The following is an 18202-nucleotide window of genomic DNA, read 5'->3' on the forward strand; positions in this document are numbered from 1 at the left end:
TGCTTTTGTGCCCTCTGTGGGATGTCCAGGGCTCTGGAGAGGCAGGTGCTGTGTGGTGTGTGGAGCAGAAGGCACACGTACAGATGCTGATGGAGCCTGGCACCGTGTTCCACTCACCCAGACACCACTTTAGTTTTCTCATCATACTGATTTCTCCAAGTAAATGTGCTTTTTCTGAGTGCCCAGTAAATCAGTGGTATTCACAGCCTTGATAAGACCTAAATGAGAGCAGGACTAAGTGGGGGCAGCAGCCCTCCTCTGCTTTAGGGGCAGCACTGGGTATGCACTGGGAGCAAAGGCAGAATCCTGATCTTACAGGTTGATGAAATGTGTGTGGCTTCACAAAACCCACCTGAAAAGGCACTGGCTGCTCACAATGAGTATCAGTCAGCTGTGCCATGCTGAAGTGGGGTTCAGGGAGGCTGGAGGTGCTGTTGGGAAGCCCCCAGGACAGCCTTTGACCAACTCACATGAATCCTTCACAGACTGAAAATAACCTCTCAGATGAGATCATTTTCACAGAGGGAGAAGTTTCTCCAGTCGAATTGCTCCCTGTGCAGCATTGTCGCTGTGTTCACACCAGCACTCATGAGGGCTGTTAAACTGGAGGAAGAGACTGAAAGTACACTTTGCTTTCAAACTTAACATGCCCAATGTAAGGAAATCATCAGAGTTACAGAATAGCCTGAGTTGGAAGAGACCCACAAGGATCATCGAGCCCAGCTCCCTTGCCACCCCTCATTTGCACAAAGCTCATTTTCAATGAAGGGACAGGAAACTGTTACTTCTTGAAACATCCATAAGAGGCCCAGTAACCCCAGAGAGCAGCTGGTACCCCAGACATCCTGGTGCTGGCAGGATGGAACAGGTGACACTGACACAGCACCTTCACCCTCACCCTGAGAGACATTAGGGCATCTCTAGTACCATAAAGCAACTGGAAAGGCAGAAACCAAGCCAAGTGGAGTAAGACAGCCCAAAATATCTGTTTATAAGAAAACTACTCCAATGCCCAAATATTCTCCCATTAGACAGACAGCAGCAGATCAAATTCTGCCCAATGTGCCTCTTCCAGGTCATTTGTGAAGTTAGCCCCATTAAATAAATCCAGGAAGAACCAGCTGCTCCAGCTGAAGGTGAATGATCACATGTAGGTGACATGCCAGCCAGGAGATCAGGACTTTAATGGATGTGGTTACTTATTAGTTGTAAACACTGTTGAATAAATCTAAATAAACTCTACTTATTTATACAGCATATTCCTAATGTTGGTTGGATGCTGCCAGCTTTAAAAAAAACTGAAGTCAAGCAGGGTAAACATTTTAATGCCTCTGTAGATATAATTAGCATGTGTAATATGTATATACAAATATACATAATATATGTAATTATAGGTATTGGTGTTTGAGAGAGCTGTCTAGCCAGATGGAAGGAGTAAGTATTGAAAACACTGTACCTCTCTTCTAGAAAGGGGAGGATGCTTATACTCACTGGAATAAGAAATTGGTAGTTCCTGTTTGGGAAAGGGAGTTACTGTCCCACATTCCCATTCTGCTGAGTGGATTTAATAGCCAGCTTCTGTCTTGTCCATCCACTTAAAGAAGGATTGGGGCTGAAAGTGTCCAACATCCAAGGGCAAAGCACTGTGTATAAACTGCAGCTGCTGCAGTGTGTTCAGAGTTTTCTGTAGGTCCTTTTTGGCACTCAGCAAAGGTACAACTTAGGAGATGAGGTGGCTTTGGTCCTCTGGAAAACCTCTGAGGCCCCAGCTCAGCACCTGTCTGGGTACACATCTGCCCCACATGGCCATTGGTGCAGGGACCTGAAGTGTCCCCAAGCTTTAGTGCCACTGTGCCAAACATCAGCTTAAGAGACAAGCTCAGGCAGGTCTTCACACTGCCATTAACATGTTTTAACATGGCATATTTATTAGGGGTCAATCAGTTGCTCTCAACACCCTGGACACGGAAATTCAGCCATCTGCAGCAAGCTTTCATTTTCCATCCCAGTGGAGGAGAGGGAAGGGCCTGGGTTGACAAGATGTTCACTGAGAAATTCAGTCCCTGCAAAGTCCTCAACCACAGCTCATCAAAATGCTGATTTGGGAGGCTACGTGTTCCCTGCAGTCCAGGGATTATTTGACTCTCACTGTATCAAGCTGAGGGCTAAACAACTTGCTCTTCTGCAGCTCTCCCTGGCATGGCTAAATGCTCAGCCTTTCAAGAAAAGCCAGGCCATTAAGTTAAGCACCTCACTTCAGTCCATGTTTGAACTTTCTGTACCTTTGGGAGGAGAGGGATGAGTGCTGTGCCTGGGAGGTCAGAGAGCAGCCAGCAGCTGACAGGCTGAAGGTCAAATCCAGCACCAGCTGGCAATGGCAGCCAGGGCTGGGAGCGGTCAGGACCATGCCCGGGACCACGTCACCACCCCAGAGAATTTCAGTTTCTCCTTATACAGTTCAACTACTCACTACCCTAATAACCCAGGGCACAGGTTTTGTTTTTACAAATAACATTTGCAAATTGAAAATTTGCAAAAGCTCCAGCAGTGTCCAGAGACACACAGTTGTATCAAGCTACCGCTGCAAATGTGAAAGGAAATGCGCCTGGAATTTATGACATGGGAGTAGGTGAGACAGAAGGGTGTGGGAACTTTTGGCACCAGGGGTTTTCCACTGGGGTCTCCTGTGGTTTCTGCCCCACCATTCAGAACCACTGAGAAGTCCCTGGCCTGTGGGTAAGGTTGATAGGGAGAAAATATTGAACAAATGGATATTATTCTGCTCAGTGGAGTGAGTTTAAAAGTTCAAAAAAAAAATCATCAACATTCTTAGCTTGTTGCAAAAGGATGGAAGGGAGAGGAGGAGTCTTGCCTCCCTGACAAAGCCTCCTCCATTGCTGGATTTTGAAATTAATCAATATAGAAAATGAGTCCGGCAGCCAGATGTCTGCTTTCATCTCTCTGCACTGGAACTGGAATAAAGCCCACAAAATCTCCACCAAAAATACCTTCTTTGAAAGCGCTTTGTTGCTGGCTTTGCGACTGTGGGGAACAAAGGCAGCAAGCGCGAGGGTCTGATGCCACCTAAAGGCCGCTTGAATTCTCACCTCCCAGAGGCTCTGTTTGACTTTGGGACTCCCAACCACAATTTGAAAGTGTGAACTCTTGTTCGCCCTGCAGTTCCCATCATCAGGCTTTGTTTTGTTTGCCTTTAAGTTGATCAAACTTGACCGAAGCTGTCCATGCTGTGTGCTGCTCCACACAAAAACCATCTGGGTGTGTTTCCGTGTACTGCTGGCACGTGTAAAAAGTACAGCTATTGTAGCCCAACATTTCCAAAGGACAAGGCTGTAGAAAAATGTAAGTTTTTTCATACTGTATTCTGTCAATCTTTTCACTCAGAAACCTAAATTACTGCTGGCTTTGAAATTGAGATTAGAAAATGTGGTGAAGGGCTGAGCGGTGTTTATATTGAGCATGTGCTTTCTACTATTTCCCCAAGAGTCTGCAAGTTTGGCCAAGCTGCAAGTTCCTGCAGGCTGTGTGACAGCCAGCATGCCAGAAGTGCCCACCATCACTGAATGCTGTCCTGGTGTTCCCAGCACGCTGCCGTGCCCGCGGCAACGCCCACGGCCAGGCTGGCCCCGCTCCAGCTGCCCACACACACACGGCCAGGCAGCTCCTGGTCAGTGCCTTTCAGAGCCCTGCACCTCTTGTAACCCCCTGGGTCTTTGAAAGGACAAACACCAACCCCCACAGCAACCCCATGGGTGAGGGGATGTGTTTCCCTGCCAGTCTGCAGAAAGGAAGAGAGAACATTGGCGCTCACATCAGAAGTTTCCACCAGACCCACGTGCACAGCATGGGACACCGTGGCCCTTTCTCCCTGTCCTTGGATACACTGCAGGGCATCCTGTTTGAGAAGTTTCCATCGGCTCAAATAGTGAAAACTCAACACTTTTGCAAACTGGATATGTAGAAAATAGAAAATCCTCAACTACTTGCCCCAGAGATGACAGCAATTCATGCCACGTGCTCAACAGTGTGTAATGGACTCAACTGGCAAGGCAGGAAAATATGAGTCAAAATGGCCTATTAAACCCCTAACCATGACATTATTCTGTCTCCTTGTGGCTTCTAAAGCCTGATACACCTCATCCTGCAGGTTCTGCAAAATCTGCTTTGCTATGTAACACTTAACTCCAGAACAGCTGGAAGTCTGTAAAAGACAACAACAGGCAATCACCTGGATTACAGCTTTATAAATCCTTTTCCTTTTTAATGTTCTTGGGTGGTAGCTTGCATGCAATTCCTCACAGTAAACACTGCTTCTCTGTATTGCTCTCTCTTGGTTTAAGCAGCCTAATGACAATAATTATTTCCTATCATATTAATGATTCATTTTGAAGCTCATCTTTCCAAGGGCTCCTACTTCACAAAACTTAAGTTTTAATGCTATTATGCCTGTTACAAACATCTACTTTAATCCCATGCTTTGGCTTGCAGAATCTCAGATCCTTTGGGTAACACTGTGAAAGAGTAAGATTTAAGTGAAAATGAAGGGTCTGCTGTGGTTTGTAGACACTTGGGAATAAAAAGAACCTAAAGAAGTAAATCATATATGCCCTTAGCCTTACAGTGGACACTCCTCTGTGTTGATACAGTGTCTACTTTCACATTAGTGCAGCACTAAAAAGACTGTAGAGGCTTCTGCAGACAAATGATAGTCTGAAAAATACTAAAATCTTGGTCAAGATTTATTTAAAATGCTAAACCAAAATTATCCTACCACATGGGAACCAAGTTCATCAAACTGTCACCAGACTCAGCGGGCTGAATTTTGACTTTCTTGTAAACAGAAACAAAAGGCTTTGTGGAGTCCTTAAAGACATTTCACAGAGTTGATACAGCTACACTGCAACTTCTGCAGCTTCACAGGCTCTGACATACAGCATACGTTGGCAGGGCATGACACAGATATCTTCAAAAAACTTTACATTAAGGTTTTTCTGTAAGAAAACCTTTGTTTTATTAATAATAATTTCAAAAAGAGGTAATTTCTTTGATCTGTTTCCTTGCTCTGTACTTACTCAGCACTAAAACCATCCCAGTCCCTCATGCCACCTCTGATGCCCTGGTGCTGCAGAGCAGGAGGCAGCCCAGGCTGGGCAAGCACAGACCCCCTGGGCTCAGAACAACTGCCTGGCAGTGTCCTGCCTTTTACCATGGGCCTGTCCTCTTTCCCCTCCAGCACCTGTGACAGACACAAAAGCTCCTCAACAGCCAGATCAGGTTATTTTCTTGCAGAGCTCTCAGGATAAGCACAAGCAAGAAGTCCTCTCCAGAATAAATTCTTGATAAGCAACATGCAAAATCAAAGCATCTTCTCTACAAGCAAGAAATGTAAGTGCATAAACAAAAGGCTGCTATATGAAATCCATCTATTTAAAATACTGTTTATTTGTGATTTAACATTAATTAGCATTACATCTATGAGCAATTTCAGATAACATTTATATATTTTCCACAGGACACAAGAGTTGGCTGGCTCATTCTTTATGCCAAAGCAAGTAAATAGAGGCATTAGCAAAAGGTGCAAATAGTTCACGGTTGCATTTTAAAAAATATTTATGCACATTGCATTCATTTAGATATATTTTTAAAAAAGTTATGAAAAGCGTAGTTCACAGGTTACTGTTTCTACATATGTTGTAATACAACACAAATAATGTAGAACATAAAAAACAAAGTAAGCAACTGAAAGTTTCCACTATGATAAAAACACTGATTCCAGTATTTAGTGACAGCTAGAAAATTGTTTCCAGGATCCATTCCAACATCGCATTATCACACTTACACGGTCAAAGCTAACCAGCCTCCAAACATGCTATAATCAACATTTTTGCATGCCAAACCACTCTCCAGCCATATTTAACAATTATATATTGTATAATATTTCAACCGGTAATTTGGGAATCACATGGATCTTAAAAGATGTACTTCCTATTGCGATGACTGATTTACAGACATTTGACACAGCGAAGAAACCCCTATGTTAATTTCTATGTTTAGTTTGTATTTACAATACAGTAAAAGTACTAAAATGACACACAAGTAAAAATGAGTAAGTGGCAGTACCACCCTTACCCATGGCACTAGGCTCTGATTTGCTCTGGGTTCATCCAAAGGACAACACAGATTCACGAGACCCTTTTACAATGTAAATGAAACTGAAGAAAAAATCCGAAGTGTTGCACTCTGCATGAATCCATACAAATTATTTAAAACATCTAATATGGAAATGTCACTCTGCTGATTTAATAAAAATATCCCGCAATCCATATCATATATTTAAAAAAAATAATCACCGAACTTTTACTTTCTTTGTCTCCTCCTATTTCCCTACTATTTCACTTTCCCTTTTAACATTTTTGTTTCCTTCATTTGGTTATGTTAAGAGATTATTTTTCTTCATTCATTAGCAATACCATGAGAGAGAAAAAGAACAACCCACAAATAATTTTTAAACATGAATCCAGTTCAATTTTATATGCTTTTATCCTTTGATTTTGAAGTGCCTGGATTCCTGAATTATATTTAAGTATACTCTAAACCAAGCATTCTTAAATACAATCTAACTATTAAATGCTTGGTTCACATGCTTATAATACCTTTATACTGAATGGTATACAAACATTTGAACATATAAAATCTTCTTTTTGTTTTGTCAGTTAAACTAAATTATCAATGTTAAGTGTATAAAATCCCCCTTCTTGAAAAATAAGGGTTTCCCCCCACCCCAACTGATAGAATAAAAAAGAAGTCTTCAAAAATTATATTTCACTAAAATGAAATATTTGGCAAAAAAGTTATTGAATAATGGAATTCTTTAGACATTTTGTATAATTCCAAATAAACTTTCTCTTACACAGTTTTTCCCCTAGTATTATGTGCCAGTGTATATTATTTGTATATGAGCTAATCTTAAAAAAGATGCAAAGGTGTGCTGTTAATATGTACCCACTCAAATAGGGGTACAGAAACATAAAATATATGGTCTAAAACCACAATACAAAAATGTATGATCTGGTTCCCAAATGAGACAGCAGTTTTAAAAAGTCATATGGTCTCAACAGTAACTTGTTATTAAAGACTTTAACTGTACTGAAAATTTTCAGGTCTGCAAAATACTCCAAGCAGAACTTGCTGCTGCATACTGTGATGGTATTTGACCTTGCTATGATGGTAATTGAGCACCTGCCAGTGTAGTTCTACATGAAACTAATCAATGTTTCCAACCCTCATAGCAATTTTGGACACAGCTAAGTGAGAGATGAATTAATTTGCAATTAACATGAAAGTTTTTTTTTTTTTTTTGTTTGTTTGTCTCTTTGTTTGGTTTCTTTAAAGCAAAACCTCTTCCAGTTTCTATTTGTTTAGGTTAAAAGTCCAGTTACTGCACACCCCTAACACTACGCTGTTAATGGTCAACTTAAAGGTTTAAAATGTGCAATGTCTCCTCACAACAGAACTGCACTTACGCTTCTACCTTCTCCTTCTTTTTACTCTTTTTCAGGAAGGATGGGGTGCGGAATTTCTTCTTTTTCTTTGAAGGGGATTTGGAAGGTGACCCTTCAGGGGACAGAGCCTCTTCTATCTTTTCAGAGCCTTTAATGGTAATCTCTACGCTCTCCACAGTACTCAACTGACTGACCCTCCTGGTGAGATCTTCTTCCACGTCGTGCGCATCTTCCTTCCCGTTCACCACCACAACTGGCATCTCCACGGATATTAGGTTGGCATTCTGGGTGTAGAAATCCTCATGGTTTTCTGAAAAAGCACATGATTTTGCAATTATTTATGTACACTTTCATGAAAAAAAACCCAGTATTGAGACAAAGCCTGCGAGTCTGGACTGTGATTCAAAGAATGAAACCCAAAGTGCTTAGATGTGTTTTTTTCCCTTTTATCCACAGTCTTAGTTGCTGTAAGCTGACAACACAGTCAAAATGTCATTAAGGGAAAATGGGCTGAAAAATTTAACCTTATCTTTGCAAGGTGCATGCACAGCTCAAGCTGTATAGAGTATGTACAAATATAGTCTACACAGCACACACAGCCTCAAGCACAGTCAGAATTACATTTTACTGCAAGAGACTGATTTATGAAAACACAGCCATTCCATACAGAAGGCATTGGAGAACCTTCCTTTTAAAATGCCTACTTAGACTTCTGGAAAAGTCTTAGGCAAAAGAATTATTCTTAACATTTTCAGTAAAATGAAATATAATATCTATTTGCTCCACCTGGTTAATATCTAAGTTTCAGCATGCCCTGAGTTGTTTTCTGTTTGTGAGAATGTTGTATTTAAAAAAATGGAAAAAATAGCTTTCTGGACAGAGTACCACCCAAACTTTGCAAAAGAGGGCTCCTTTTGACTCAGTTGACTTCATGCATGTGTAAAAGTTCATCAGCAGAGTCAAGGACTTGGGTTATTGGAGCCTTTGGCATCAAACAGAAATTGCATGGAATACCTTCTAATCTTTCTGGGACATTTTGCGGGGATTGAGTTTGTGACTGAATTTGTGACACAGATGAACCGTCATCTGAGAATAATTCCTGTTCAGCATCTGCAGGACAAGATGTGAGTTAGTAGCCAAGCAAAAGTGAAAATCAAGCAAGAGTGTCAGTGATGATGCTACAAGATTTACAGGTCTGCTACAGCTTTGTGTTGCTCATGCTGACAACAGCACTAATACAATACACAGTTGAAACTCTAAAGAATTATGGATTTGTTTATCTGCTAAAAATTGGTATATATTAGTTCTTTATTAGAAAGCATTAAAAAGGTGGCAGGGTTTCATTCCAAGTAGCGTGCCCCATGGTTTTATCTTGTCACAGTCTGCTGGTACAGTAAGCTATTACACTATGTCCTGAGTGTGACATATAGCAAAGTTGTTTTATTACACAGAATTAGTGAAGAAGAATTCACAGTAAGTGTTACTGTTAAAAAATAAAATCAACCCTGAATTAGTAATTCTCTATGGAATAGTAGTATTGGAAGAAGGTATGAAAAGTGAAAGTAGGTGAGACTTGCACACTGAGAGAACAGAAGTAAAATTAGAGAAGCCAGGGCCAAACATCCCCGTAAACTTTTGCTCAGCTGGGCACAGACTCGAGATACTTGATTGAACTTTAGTATCAGCTTTGAGGAGGAGTTGGCTTAAGATGACCTTTGTGGATTCTTCCACCTTAAGTTATTCTATGATTCTGACACAAAAATTCATTACGGTTAATTGTGTTTTTGTCAACCCCATTTCTCTGCAAACCTTTCATTGCTTTAATTTCAGCACTAACTAAAGTAAAAGAACGAACCACATTTAACAAAAGAATTCTACCACCTCAAGGAATAATTAGTTCTAAGCTAGTTGCCGGCAGTATATGCCAATAATTAACATGCACACATTTTTTACAGTAGATATTTTCAAGCTTATTATTAAAATGTAAACCCCAGCAATTCAAACCACACTGCTGACCTTCCAACCCCTGCTGCTTGCGCTCAATGGTTTTTTTGTACTCTTCCAGTTCCTTTTCGGTGAGGTGGCTGAACGGGTTGGGTGGTGCTGGCGGCGCGTGCTCATCATCAAACTGCACTGGCTGGGAAAGAGAAAGACACAGAATTTAACAGTTAAAAAATAAGAAGTAACAAGCAAAATGTTCGGGGTGGTTTTTTTTTTTTTGGCCAAAGTTTGATGACAAAGTTTTGGCAGGGAATACAGAATTTAAACACAGATGTACTAACTGTTGGATAGCTGGAAAGTCTTAGAATTCCAATTCAACACAGTATGTTGAATGACCTTATTAGGGATATCTATAGTGTTTGGAAGTATATTGTATTCAAGAAAAGATTAATATGGGCAGGAAAGAAACTGGAAACCCTCTCTCCCAATAAGAAGCCTGTTTCTAATGAAAGCTGTCTTCCACATGGTCACATCCCCCCTTTTAAACTGAGCTACTTCTTGGATTCAGTTGTTATCTTTAGCATCACTTCCACAGACTAATGAAGGCTATTTTTGGCCCCATGCATTCCAAAGTTCTTCCTCTCTCACTTATATGATCCTAGACAAGGATCATACTTCATTAACATTAATAGTGGCAAACTTAACATGCACATGTCAATTTGAAAGTAACTTCTTAAACCTTTAAAATTAAACATGAATAAGATGTACCACACCTCTAAAACTGGCATGAAAATAATCAGTTCTAACAAAACGTTTAGAATGAAAATGGCCCAAGCTGACATTTGAAAGACAGGCAGCCAAATAACCTGAACCACTGTAAATTAGTTAATTATGTTGTACTCACTGAACTTGGCTTTTTATCCACAACAATCCCTGCAAGCAGCTGAGACTGAGGTCCTGCTGTCTTTAGGTCATATCGGTTTTGCTCCCTTATCTATAGAGTGAAAATAAACCAGGTTAGAAACAGGTACTTTTCTTTAACAAACCCTATGCCCATCAGCTTTGCAAAGCCACTAACACAGGCAGCAGTGAATGGCTGGAAACTCAAGCTGTGTGCTGCTGCACCTAAAGATTAAGGACTCTTCTTCCACCTCCAAATACACAGCATATGTTGTTTGGCTCTTTCAGTACTCACAAATATTTACCCCAATCCCAGTTCTTGCACTTCATGTAAGCCAACATTTAGAAATAAGCTCCCAGGAACAGCATCTGAACCTGTCCTCTCCACCTCATAAAAGATGCATGTTCAGCTATTGGAGGAAACTCTGTGATCACAAAGGTTGGTAAAGTTTTTCCTTCTGTGAATAGTTTATTGTTTTCCCTAAACTAAGAGCCTTAGCTTCTAATTGTCAGAGCTCAAGATATTGACAGATCAGATATAGATACCAACACAGATCATATAAAGAAAATCCTACAGCAGAGAATTAGGAACAAACTCTCTGTGAGCCAGTGACATGCATGAATTTAAAAATCATTGCCTGGGACATGTATTATTCATCTCTGGGTGATTAGAGGGTGCCTTTCCAATTCTGAGGAAGGGAGTTGCTCCTGCTAACTCCACTTCAGTCCCCAAGGACATTGATATAGTGCTTTCCAAGAAAGAAAAAATATGCAACCCAATGAAAAGTGTCCTGAATATCTGTTAATATAGTTATGCTGAGGGTGGAGTATTTGGTCAGTCTGATAATCAGTGTCTTTCATGCTGGAAGGGAAAAGCAGAGAGATATTTCTGTTTACAGAGAGATCCAACAATAATCTCTCATTTTCTTTTTTTTTGCTGCCATTAGGAATTCTAGCTTAACAATCACTAGACAAATTAAAACAGAACACAACAAGATTAGAGTCTGAGATTGAATCATGCTGCAGATGAGGCTCAGCAATTCTGTTGGTGTTGACACCTAATTATCTACTAAATAAAATGCTAAATAACAGGGACTACCATTCCCAATCTATCATTTCCAGAGTTAACACTCATCCTTCATCAGACTATTGCACTCACAATTTAAATATATAAATATTGCATACATATCTACAGATTTTATGTATATCACACATTTAAATACATGGTTTTGGTGCCAAAAATCACATATAGTGTAAGACCCTTCTTAATAAAACATTTGAAAATGTTATTTTACTGCTCTGCTGAATCATTACTTGAACACATAATTTTATTTGGAAATGTTACGATTTTCAGTTCATTTTACCTTATTTCTCTTTTCCAACACTTCACTTGGGTTTGTGTTTAGAGGAACAAATTGGTTTGGATCTTCAATTTTGATTGGCGTTCCTCCACTAGTCTTGGAGGAGTCATCAGCTTTCATCCACTTAAAGAGGGGAATAAAAAAGATGGAAGCTAAAATACCCAGTATGATGGAAAGGAACAATTCTCTGTGTTGTCTTACTGTTAAAGAAGAGACATCATGAAAGGACTTTCTGACTTTATTTTCAATTCCACATGACACCTAAAAAAATAATCCAAACTCTTTTACAGGTTTGTGTGGTTGCCCAAGAGGATTTAAGTTGCCTTGAACATGACTACTTTTTGTAAATACTGACATACATTCCTAAAAAATGCTGTGTACTAATGATGCTGTTTTTAGAAAGCATCACACTTTCTATAACTGGCATGTAGATCTAGAGCACTTGTTCATGCAACCAGCTTCCACCTCTGCTGATCACACACTGACTACAGTTTTTTTCCCTTCTCAAGCAGGGTTCTGAGGGTGCTTTTCCCAAACTCAGGTTTAGAAATCTGCCAGCCTGCCAGCAGGAGGAGCTGATGCTTTTACAGTTGTACTGGGAGTAGCTGAAGAGCAATAACACGCTCTGTAGTCCCACGAGGGCCACCTCTCTGAAGGCAGGAAACTAAGTGTAAGCATCTTGCTGAGCTGCAGGAGGGGGAAAATCTTTATCATCATTAAAAGCCTGTAGCACGAACAGACCTTTCGAAAGCTGTTTTCAGTAGGCTCACAAATAGAAAGGGGACAGCAAGAGATGAATTAGAGCTCCTGTCTCCCTCATGTGAAAAAAGAACAACCCACGGTTGACTTAAAGCCTTACTATATTTGGTGGATAACTAAGAGCACAAGAAGAAGTGATAGAAAAACTGTTTTCTATTTCAGAAATAAGAAAAGATGGTTAGAACTGTAAAATAATTGTTAAATTTTATCATAAAGTGTTACTCTTACAGTCAACCCCTCTCTCCTCAAAGAGAAGAGACTCTTAGTACCAATGTCATTAAGGCTCTGAAAAGCCTATTTTAATTTACTCAATAAACTTATTTGCTAATCTTATTCAAGATTTCCTCATATAAAATGGGATTTCCACATATAAACTGTGCATAACTTACTTTCAAGTAGGGCAAAACCAAAGTGACTGTCCAACATATCAACCTACCGTGATCTTAGTCCTGGGACTGGCTTCCCCATTCCAGGACTCCTCAGGCACATTAACTTTCAAGTATGTGTTTGGAGAGTTCAGCCATCTTGTCTTCTCTCTCTGTTGCCTCTGTGCAAGGAATTTCAGGGGGGAAAGTGGGACTGTATCATCTTCAAAGGAAAAGGCAGTCACAGTGGCTGGGATCTCAACATCACTCTTATGTCTGGGTTTTTCCCTGACTAATGGTTGCCTATAGGCATAGCCAGTTCTGTATCCCTGTGAAGACGGAAAGGAAGAAAAGAATGTTTAAAAAAATGAAAATTAAGTTTTTTTACTATTAAGTTGCTGTACGTTTGTAAGATGGTGGGACAGAATTGAAGCTCAAAGCATTATAGATTCTTATTAAGACAGAATACTGCTGTCAGAAATAGTATGACTAAAAATTAATTTGCTTTACAGAACCTAATCCTACACTCAAAACCTTACAGGACTACATAGATACCACCAGCAGCAAGCTCTCACCAGGTTGTCCAGCATCCTCATGAGCGCTTCAAATTCTTGCTCCCCAACTTTCCATTTTTGTTGTGAAGCCATATTAACTCCACCTCCTCCCATTGCTGCCACGGCGTGTGTGGAAGGCTTGAACTTCTGCAGATCCAGTAGTAGGAGATTGTCTATCCCACCTGCTCCAGCTAATGCATGAACCTGGAGACATCAAGGAGCGTATTTCATTTGTGAAAAAGCTTTTGTATTCTCTGCTTTTCTGAATTTGCAGCAGGAGGTTACTTAAATACATGCTGTGGTTACTTCTCAGGCTAGTTTTCTACTATCCAAAAAATGTATTAAAATACATAGCAAGTGACTGCTACAGAAAGCATTATATCATCTGCTATTAATTGCATTTCAAAAGGAGTAGATTCAAACACTTGCTTTCAGAGTACCTTAAAAACATCTTTCTGCATCACAAGATTAAAAAATCTTTCATTTTTCTTGCTGTTTCAAAATGAAAGAGTGTCTGAACTCAAAATGAATGGTAGGGCAAGGAAGGAAAGGAATGGGAGCCTGCCATTTGCACGTCTGAATACCTCTTTGGGAGGACAGGATCACTGGGGAACAAGAACAAAGTGATGGTGTTTCTGGGGATGGGCTTAAAACTCATGAAAGGTGAGAACACTTTCAGTAGTCTGTCTTCACATCTGGTAACATCTGGATACCTAACCAGGTAGCTGAAGTAGACAGAATGGAAACAACTGAATTTGTGATTCAAGTTATTTTTAAATATGCCACCCACTACCATTGCTCTGAAAACCTTCTTTTAATTTGGTTTTACAAATCTATGAGAAAAAGAGAGAGGCTTCTTTTCTTGTCACAATATTCAGCATCAGTAAAGGAGCTGGCTCTCAAGAGAGATCTTAAGTCACACTTCCCCATGCAGTGAGTACCAGCAAAGCTATTATCTGACAGAGTCCCTGCATGAGGCTCACTCTGCACAGCATGGAACAAAACCTTCTGTACCCTTCAGAGTGTAACACCACGGAGACTGTGTCAGTGTTCCTAGACTGAGTATTTGTGCCACTCCCTTGGTGATTCCCTGATCACTCCAGTCTCTCTTTGACCAGGTATACAGGATTCCTGGATTCCACAACTCCAAAACTGTGCAATGTAACAGGTCTTTCCATATGGGGTACAATATGTAACTCTGCAGCATAACTGTTTGAAATGAAACACAGATAAATTCTCTCTCACCTGCGTTTCACAGGCCAGTTGCACATTGAAAATATAGTGGAATGCTTCTTCCAGTGTCTCTCCTAGTGTTACCACACCATGGTTTCTCAAAACTAATACCTAGTAAATGAAGACACTAATGTTAAATGGTAGAAACTGGAGCAGGACATGAAAATTGTTTATGAAGAACATAAATGAGGTTAAATACCTTGCAACTGGGTCCAAGAACTTTTTGAAGCTGAATTCTCTCTTCCTGTTCATCAAGAGATCCCTGGTAGTTGTAATAAGCAACATCTCCCAGAATCAGAGCCTCTTGTGATATGGGAAGGATGCCACACTTCATAGAAGAAACCTGTTTCATGAAAATGAAATGCTGGTAACTAGGGAAAAATGGAACTCTTAACACTCACATGTCAACCACCCAAGCCTTAGCAGGGTGTACTTGGTTAGAAGAGAGACAAACTCCACAGGGAGAGCTTAGAAACAACCCCCCCCCCCACCAGCCTAATTTGCAATACAGTGAGAGATGTGCTGCTACCCAGTCTAGGGACATATTTATTGGAGGAAATTTGTGTGAAATTTATTCATGTTCAATTCTCAGCTTACTTAATGGTTTATCCTTCTTTCCCACATTTATTGCTTCAAAAAGCTAGCATAAAAGAAATTATTAATTCCTTTATATTTTGTCTGTAGGCAAGGAATGTATATATATATATGCATTTCTAGATAAAATAATAAGAATTTAATTTTTTAAACCAATTCTTTCAGGCCTCCTTACATTTTTATCACTATTATACAGACCATTTAAAGTTTATATTAACTGTAACATTTAAATACTGAGGTAAATCCAAACTAAGTGTAACAACTAATCAAACCACTTAAAAATGGAGCTGCATCATGCAAATGAAGATGATTTATACAGCATATTATATTATCTAGGATGCTATAAATGAAGCCTGTGTAAACTATTTGCTTTACAACCTCCTCAACCTCAGTATAATAATCTCTGAGCATCAGTTTATTCTGATGCCAATCCACTGTGGTGGCCCAGCCCTCTCTCACACTTTTATTTACCAGTGCAGAGTCGACATTAAAACAAAAACGAAACTGCTGTGAGGAGAAATATGCCCAAAGTTTACAAGGCAAAGCTGTTTTCTTTCAGTCTGTGCCAAAGGAAGCCTTACAGCAGCTGTGGCAGGGGTGTGGATGTGTATGACACATCTGACGTCGGGCCGGGTGGAGTAGATGGCCACGTGTGGACTGAAGCCCACACTGTCAATACTGAGAGCTGTGCTTCCCTGGTCCACCACATCTCCTAGGATGTTCACCTTAACCTGAAAAAGGCAAACAGACAAATGATACTCAGAGAGGTTGTGACAACTTCAGTTATCTAGAAAATAGCCTTCCTTTCTTATTTAGCACCAAATTTCCCCACACAAATTCAAAGCTCAGAGCACAAAATAGTAGGAGAGAAGTCATGAATGTGTGTGTCAATAAACCACCCTGCTGTACCAGCCTTTGACAGCTGTTGGAAGTTCAGCCATGGAAGAAGTAAGGATAAGACCCTGATACAACATATATTCTACTTCAGTCTAGCTGAACTTTCCTTGTTTCTGACTTTGAAAAATGCATCCCATTAACATTTCCTACATTTTAAATACAAAGATAATTCAGAGCCTGGGAAATGCACAAGGAATTTTCAGATTCATTGGAACACTAAAATAGTAATTCCTGGATCAACAAAAAACTACAGCAGGGTCATGTGTCATGGTGTTTTGTTCTGTGTTTGCTGTGTAATAGTATCAATCTCATTTTGGTACCCCTTTCACCTTGAGGCAATTTCTTTACAGATATGCACTGACGTGAAGAGCATATGGCAGGTTCTACACCAAAAGATGTGTGATTTAGCAGTTACCACTGCCTAAATACCAGCCTGGAACTTCACCCAGCTCATTTGCTGAGCCTGGGGAAGATTATTTGACTTTATCTCCTCACTTCTAAAGGTAAGAGGTGATTCTGATAACACTACTCCTACAGAGTCATTTCACATGCATTGCCACACTCTCAGGTTATAAAAGGCTACACTGAGGTTACTGGTGAGCTTCATCAAACAAGAACACAGAACTTTGCTGCTCCACATGGAAGCTGGAGACAAAGAAACAGAAAGTAAAACTAAACCCAAGAAGAAATACTGGCAACAAAGGCTGGTACCTTCTAAGCAGTTAATCAGCTTTTCATCTGGTGGGTAAATATTAAAAAAAACCAAACAACATAATTACAGGAGTCCATTTAAGCAGCCACAAAAGTATTTTAGAAACAGGATGAGCCTTGCTGGTTATTACAGCAGGTGAACCACATACCAAATTAGAAGCTGAAGCTTCAGAAAAGGACAGCCCTCTTGGAATAATTAGAATGTGGTCATGTTCTTTGCTTACTCTTACCTGCAAAGGAGACAGGAAATGGATTACTGATCTAATTTATATTAATCAGGGGGAAAAATAATTTGAATGAATAGGTGAGATTCTAAGTAATTTGTTTTACTCTAAAATACTTACTGTGATATAGGTATTTGGCAAATGTGCCCACCCAAACAAGTCAGCCAATCTGTATAAACTGGCTAACTTGCAACGAGTAAGTTTTTCTCCCTTAACAAATGAGGAGGTATCTACCCCAGGTAGGTCATTGATGGGTGTAATCATTCCATGACCTGAAAAACAGACAAAAATAGATGATGGCCAGTTAGACAATTAAATATATTTCCAGCTATGCCATGATCTTCCAGATGCAGCGTATTTAAATGGTTAGCAAATCAGTACTAGCATTTATGAGACCAAATAGAGGTTTTCCTGAACTGTCTCCTGAATCAATATCCTACATAGGACTGGAACTGTGCTTGAAGACATTTGTCACTAATGAAGTATTTTTATATGTTACTTTGAGGGTTTTTTTTTTGTTACAGGAGAAGATATTCCTTGTAGACTTCTGACACCAGCAAAACTAATTTGAAGAGATGTCTCAGTCTTAGCACTTCAGTTCTTCAATGAAGAAATTAGGATTAGTGCAAGAGTTCTCAAACCCTTAGACAGAAGGTATCACCTCTTAACAGAGAAATCAGAAAGATCAATTTCTGTCTTTGACTTGTGACCACACAAACATACCCCTCTCCCCTTTATGAACGCATGACAGCCTTTTGACAGCCCACAACCTTTGTTTAGAGGGAAAGTTAAGACCAAAAGAGGTAAAAGTCATCTTGGTTTTCAACAAAAGGAGTGTGCACTTTGAGATCTGTCCCATTGTCCCTGGCAAACACAGCAGAGACAACAGTGGGACGCAGAGTCTCAGTAACCAACCAGAGACGTGAACACGAGGTTATTTGGGCTGTCTGTTCTCTTCCACTTGTTTTGTTAAATAAACCCTGAAGTACCATTTTGGGACCAAATCTCCAGAGATGATGAATGCTGACAGCTGCCACTGTACTTCAGGCTTGCAAGCTCCCATATGAAGTCCACCCACAGAACTTAAATTGACTTGAATGTCTCAGTGCTTCATGACTTGGAAAGAACTTGGGTGTTAACTGT

General features: G+C 40.1%; 1 protein-coding gene across 4 annotated transcripts in view; it reads right to left on the minus strand.

Moving 5' to 3' along the window:
* Window positions 1-5440: 5440 nt before the first annotated feature.
* Window positions 5441-18202, minus strand: part of ADD3 (adducin 3) — a 91852-nt gene continuing 79090 nt past the window's right edge. For 3 of the 4 annotated variants that reach the window (XM_053983481.1, XM_053983482.1, XM_053983483.1), the window contains 12 exons: window positions 17180-17331; window positions 16985-17065; window positions 15809-15958; window positions 14833-14976; window positions 14646-14744; window positions 13422-13604; window positions 12918-13175; window positions 11726-11845; window positions 10366-10455; window positions 9537-9657; window positions 8535-8630; window positions 5441-7830 (listed from right to left, as the gene is read on the minus strand). In XM_053983481.1, the coding sequence (XP_053839456.1) occupies window positions 7538-7830; window positions 8535-8630; window positions 9537-9657; window positions 10366-10455; window positions 11726-11845; window positions 12918-13175; window positions 13422-13604; window positions 14646-14744; window positions 14833-14976; window positions 15809-15958; window positions 16985-17065; window positions 17180-17331 (1787 nt within the window). In that variant the 3' untranslated portion in view covers window positions 5441-7537. The remainder of the gene's footprint in view (window positions 7831-8534; window positions 8631-9536; window positions 9658-10365; window positions 10456-11725; window positions 11846-12917; window positions 13176-13421; window positions 13605-14645; window positions 14745-14832; window positions 14977-15808; window positions 15959-16984; window positions 17066-17179; window positions 17332-18202) is intronic. The other variant, XM_053983484.1, reaches the window with a different exon arrangement.

The sequence above is a fragment of the Vidua macroura genome, chromosome 8 (assembly GCF_024509145.1).
Source record: "Vidua macroura isolate BioBank_ID:100142 chromosome 8, ASM2450914v1, whole genome shotgun sequence".
Classification (NCBI taxonomy): domain Eukaryota; kingdom Metazoa; phylum Chordata; class Aves; order Passeriformes; family Viduidae; genus Vidua; species Vidua macroura.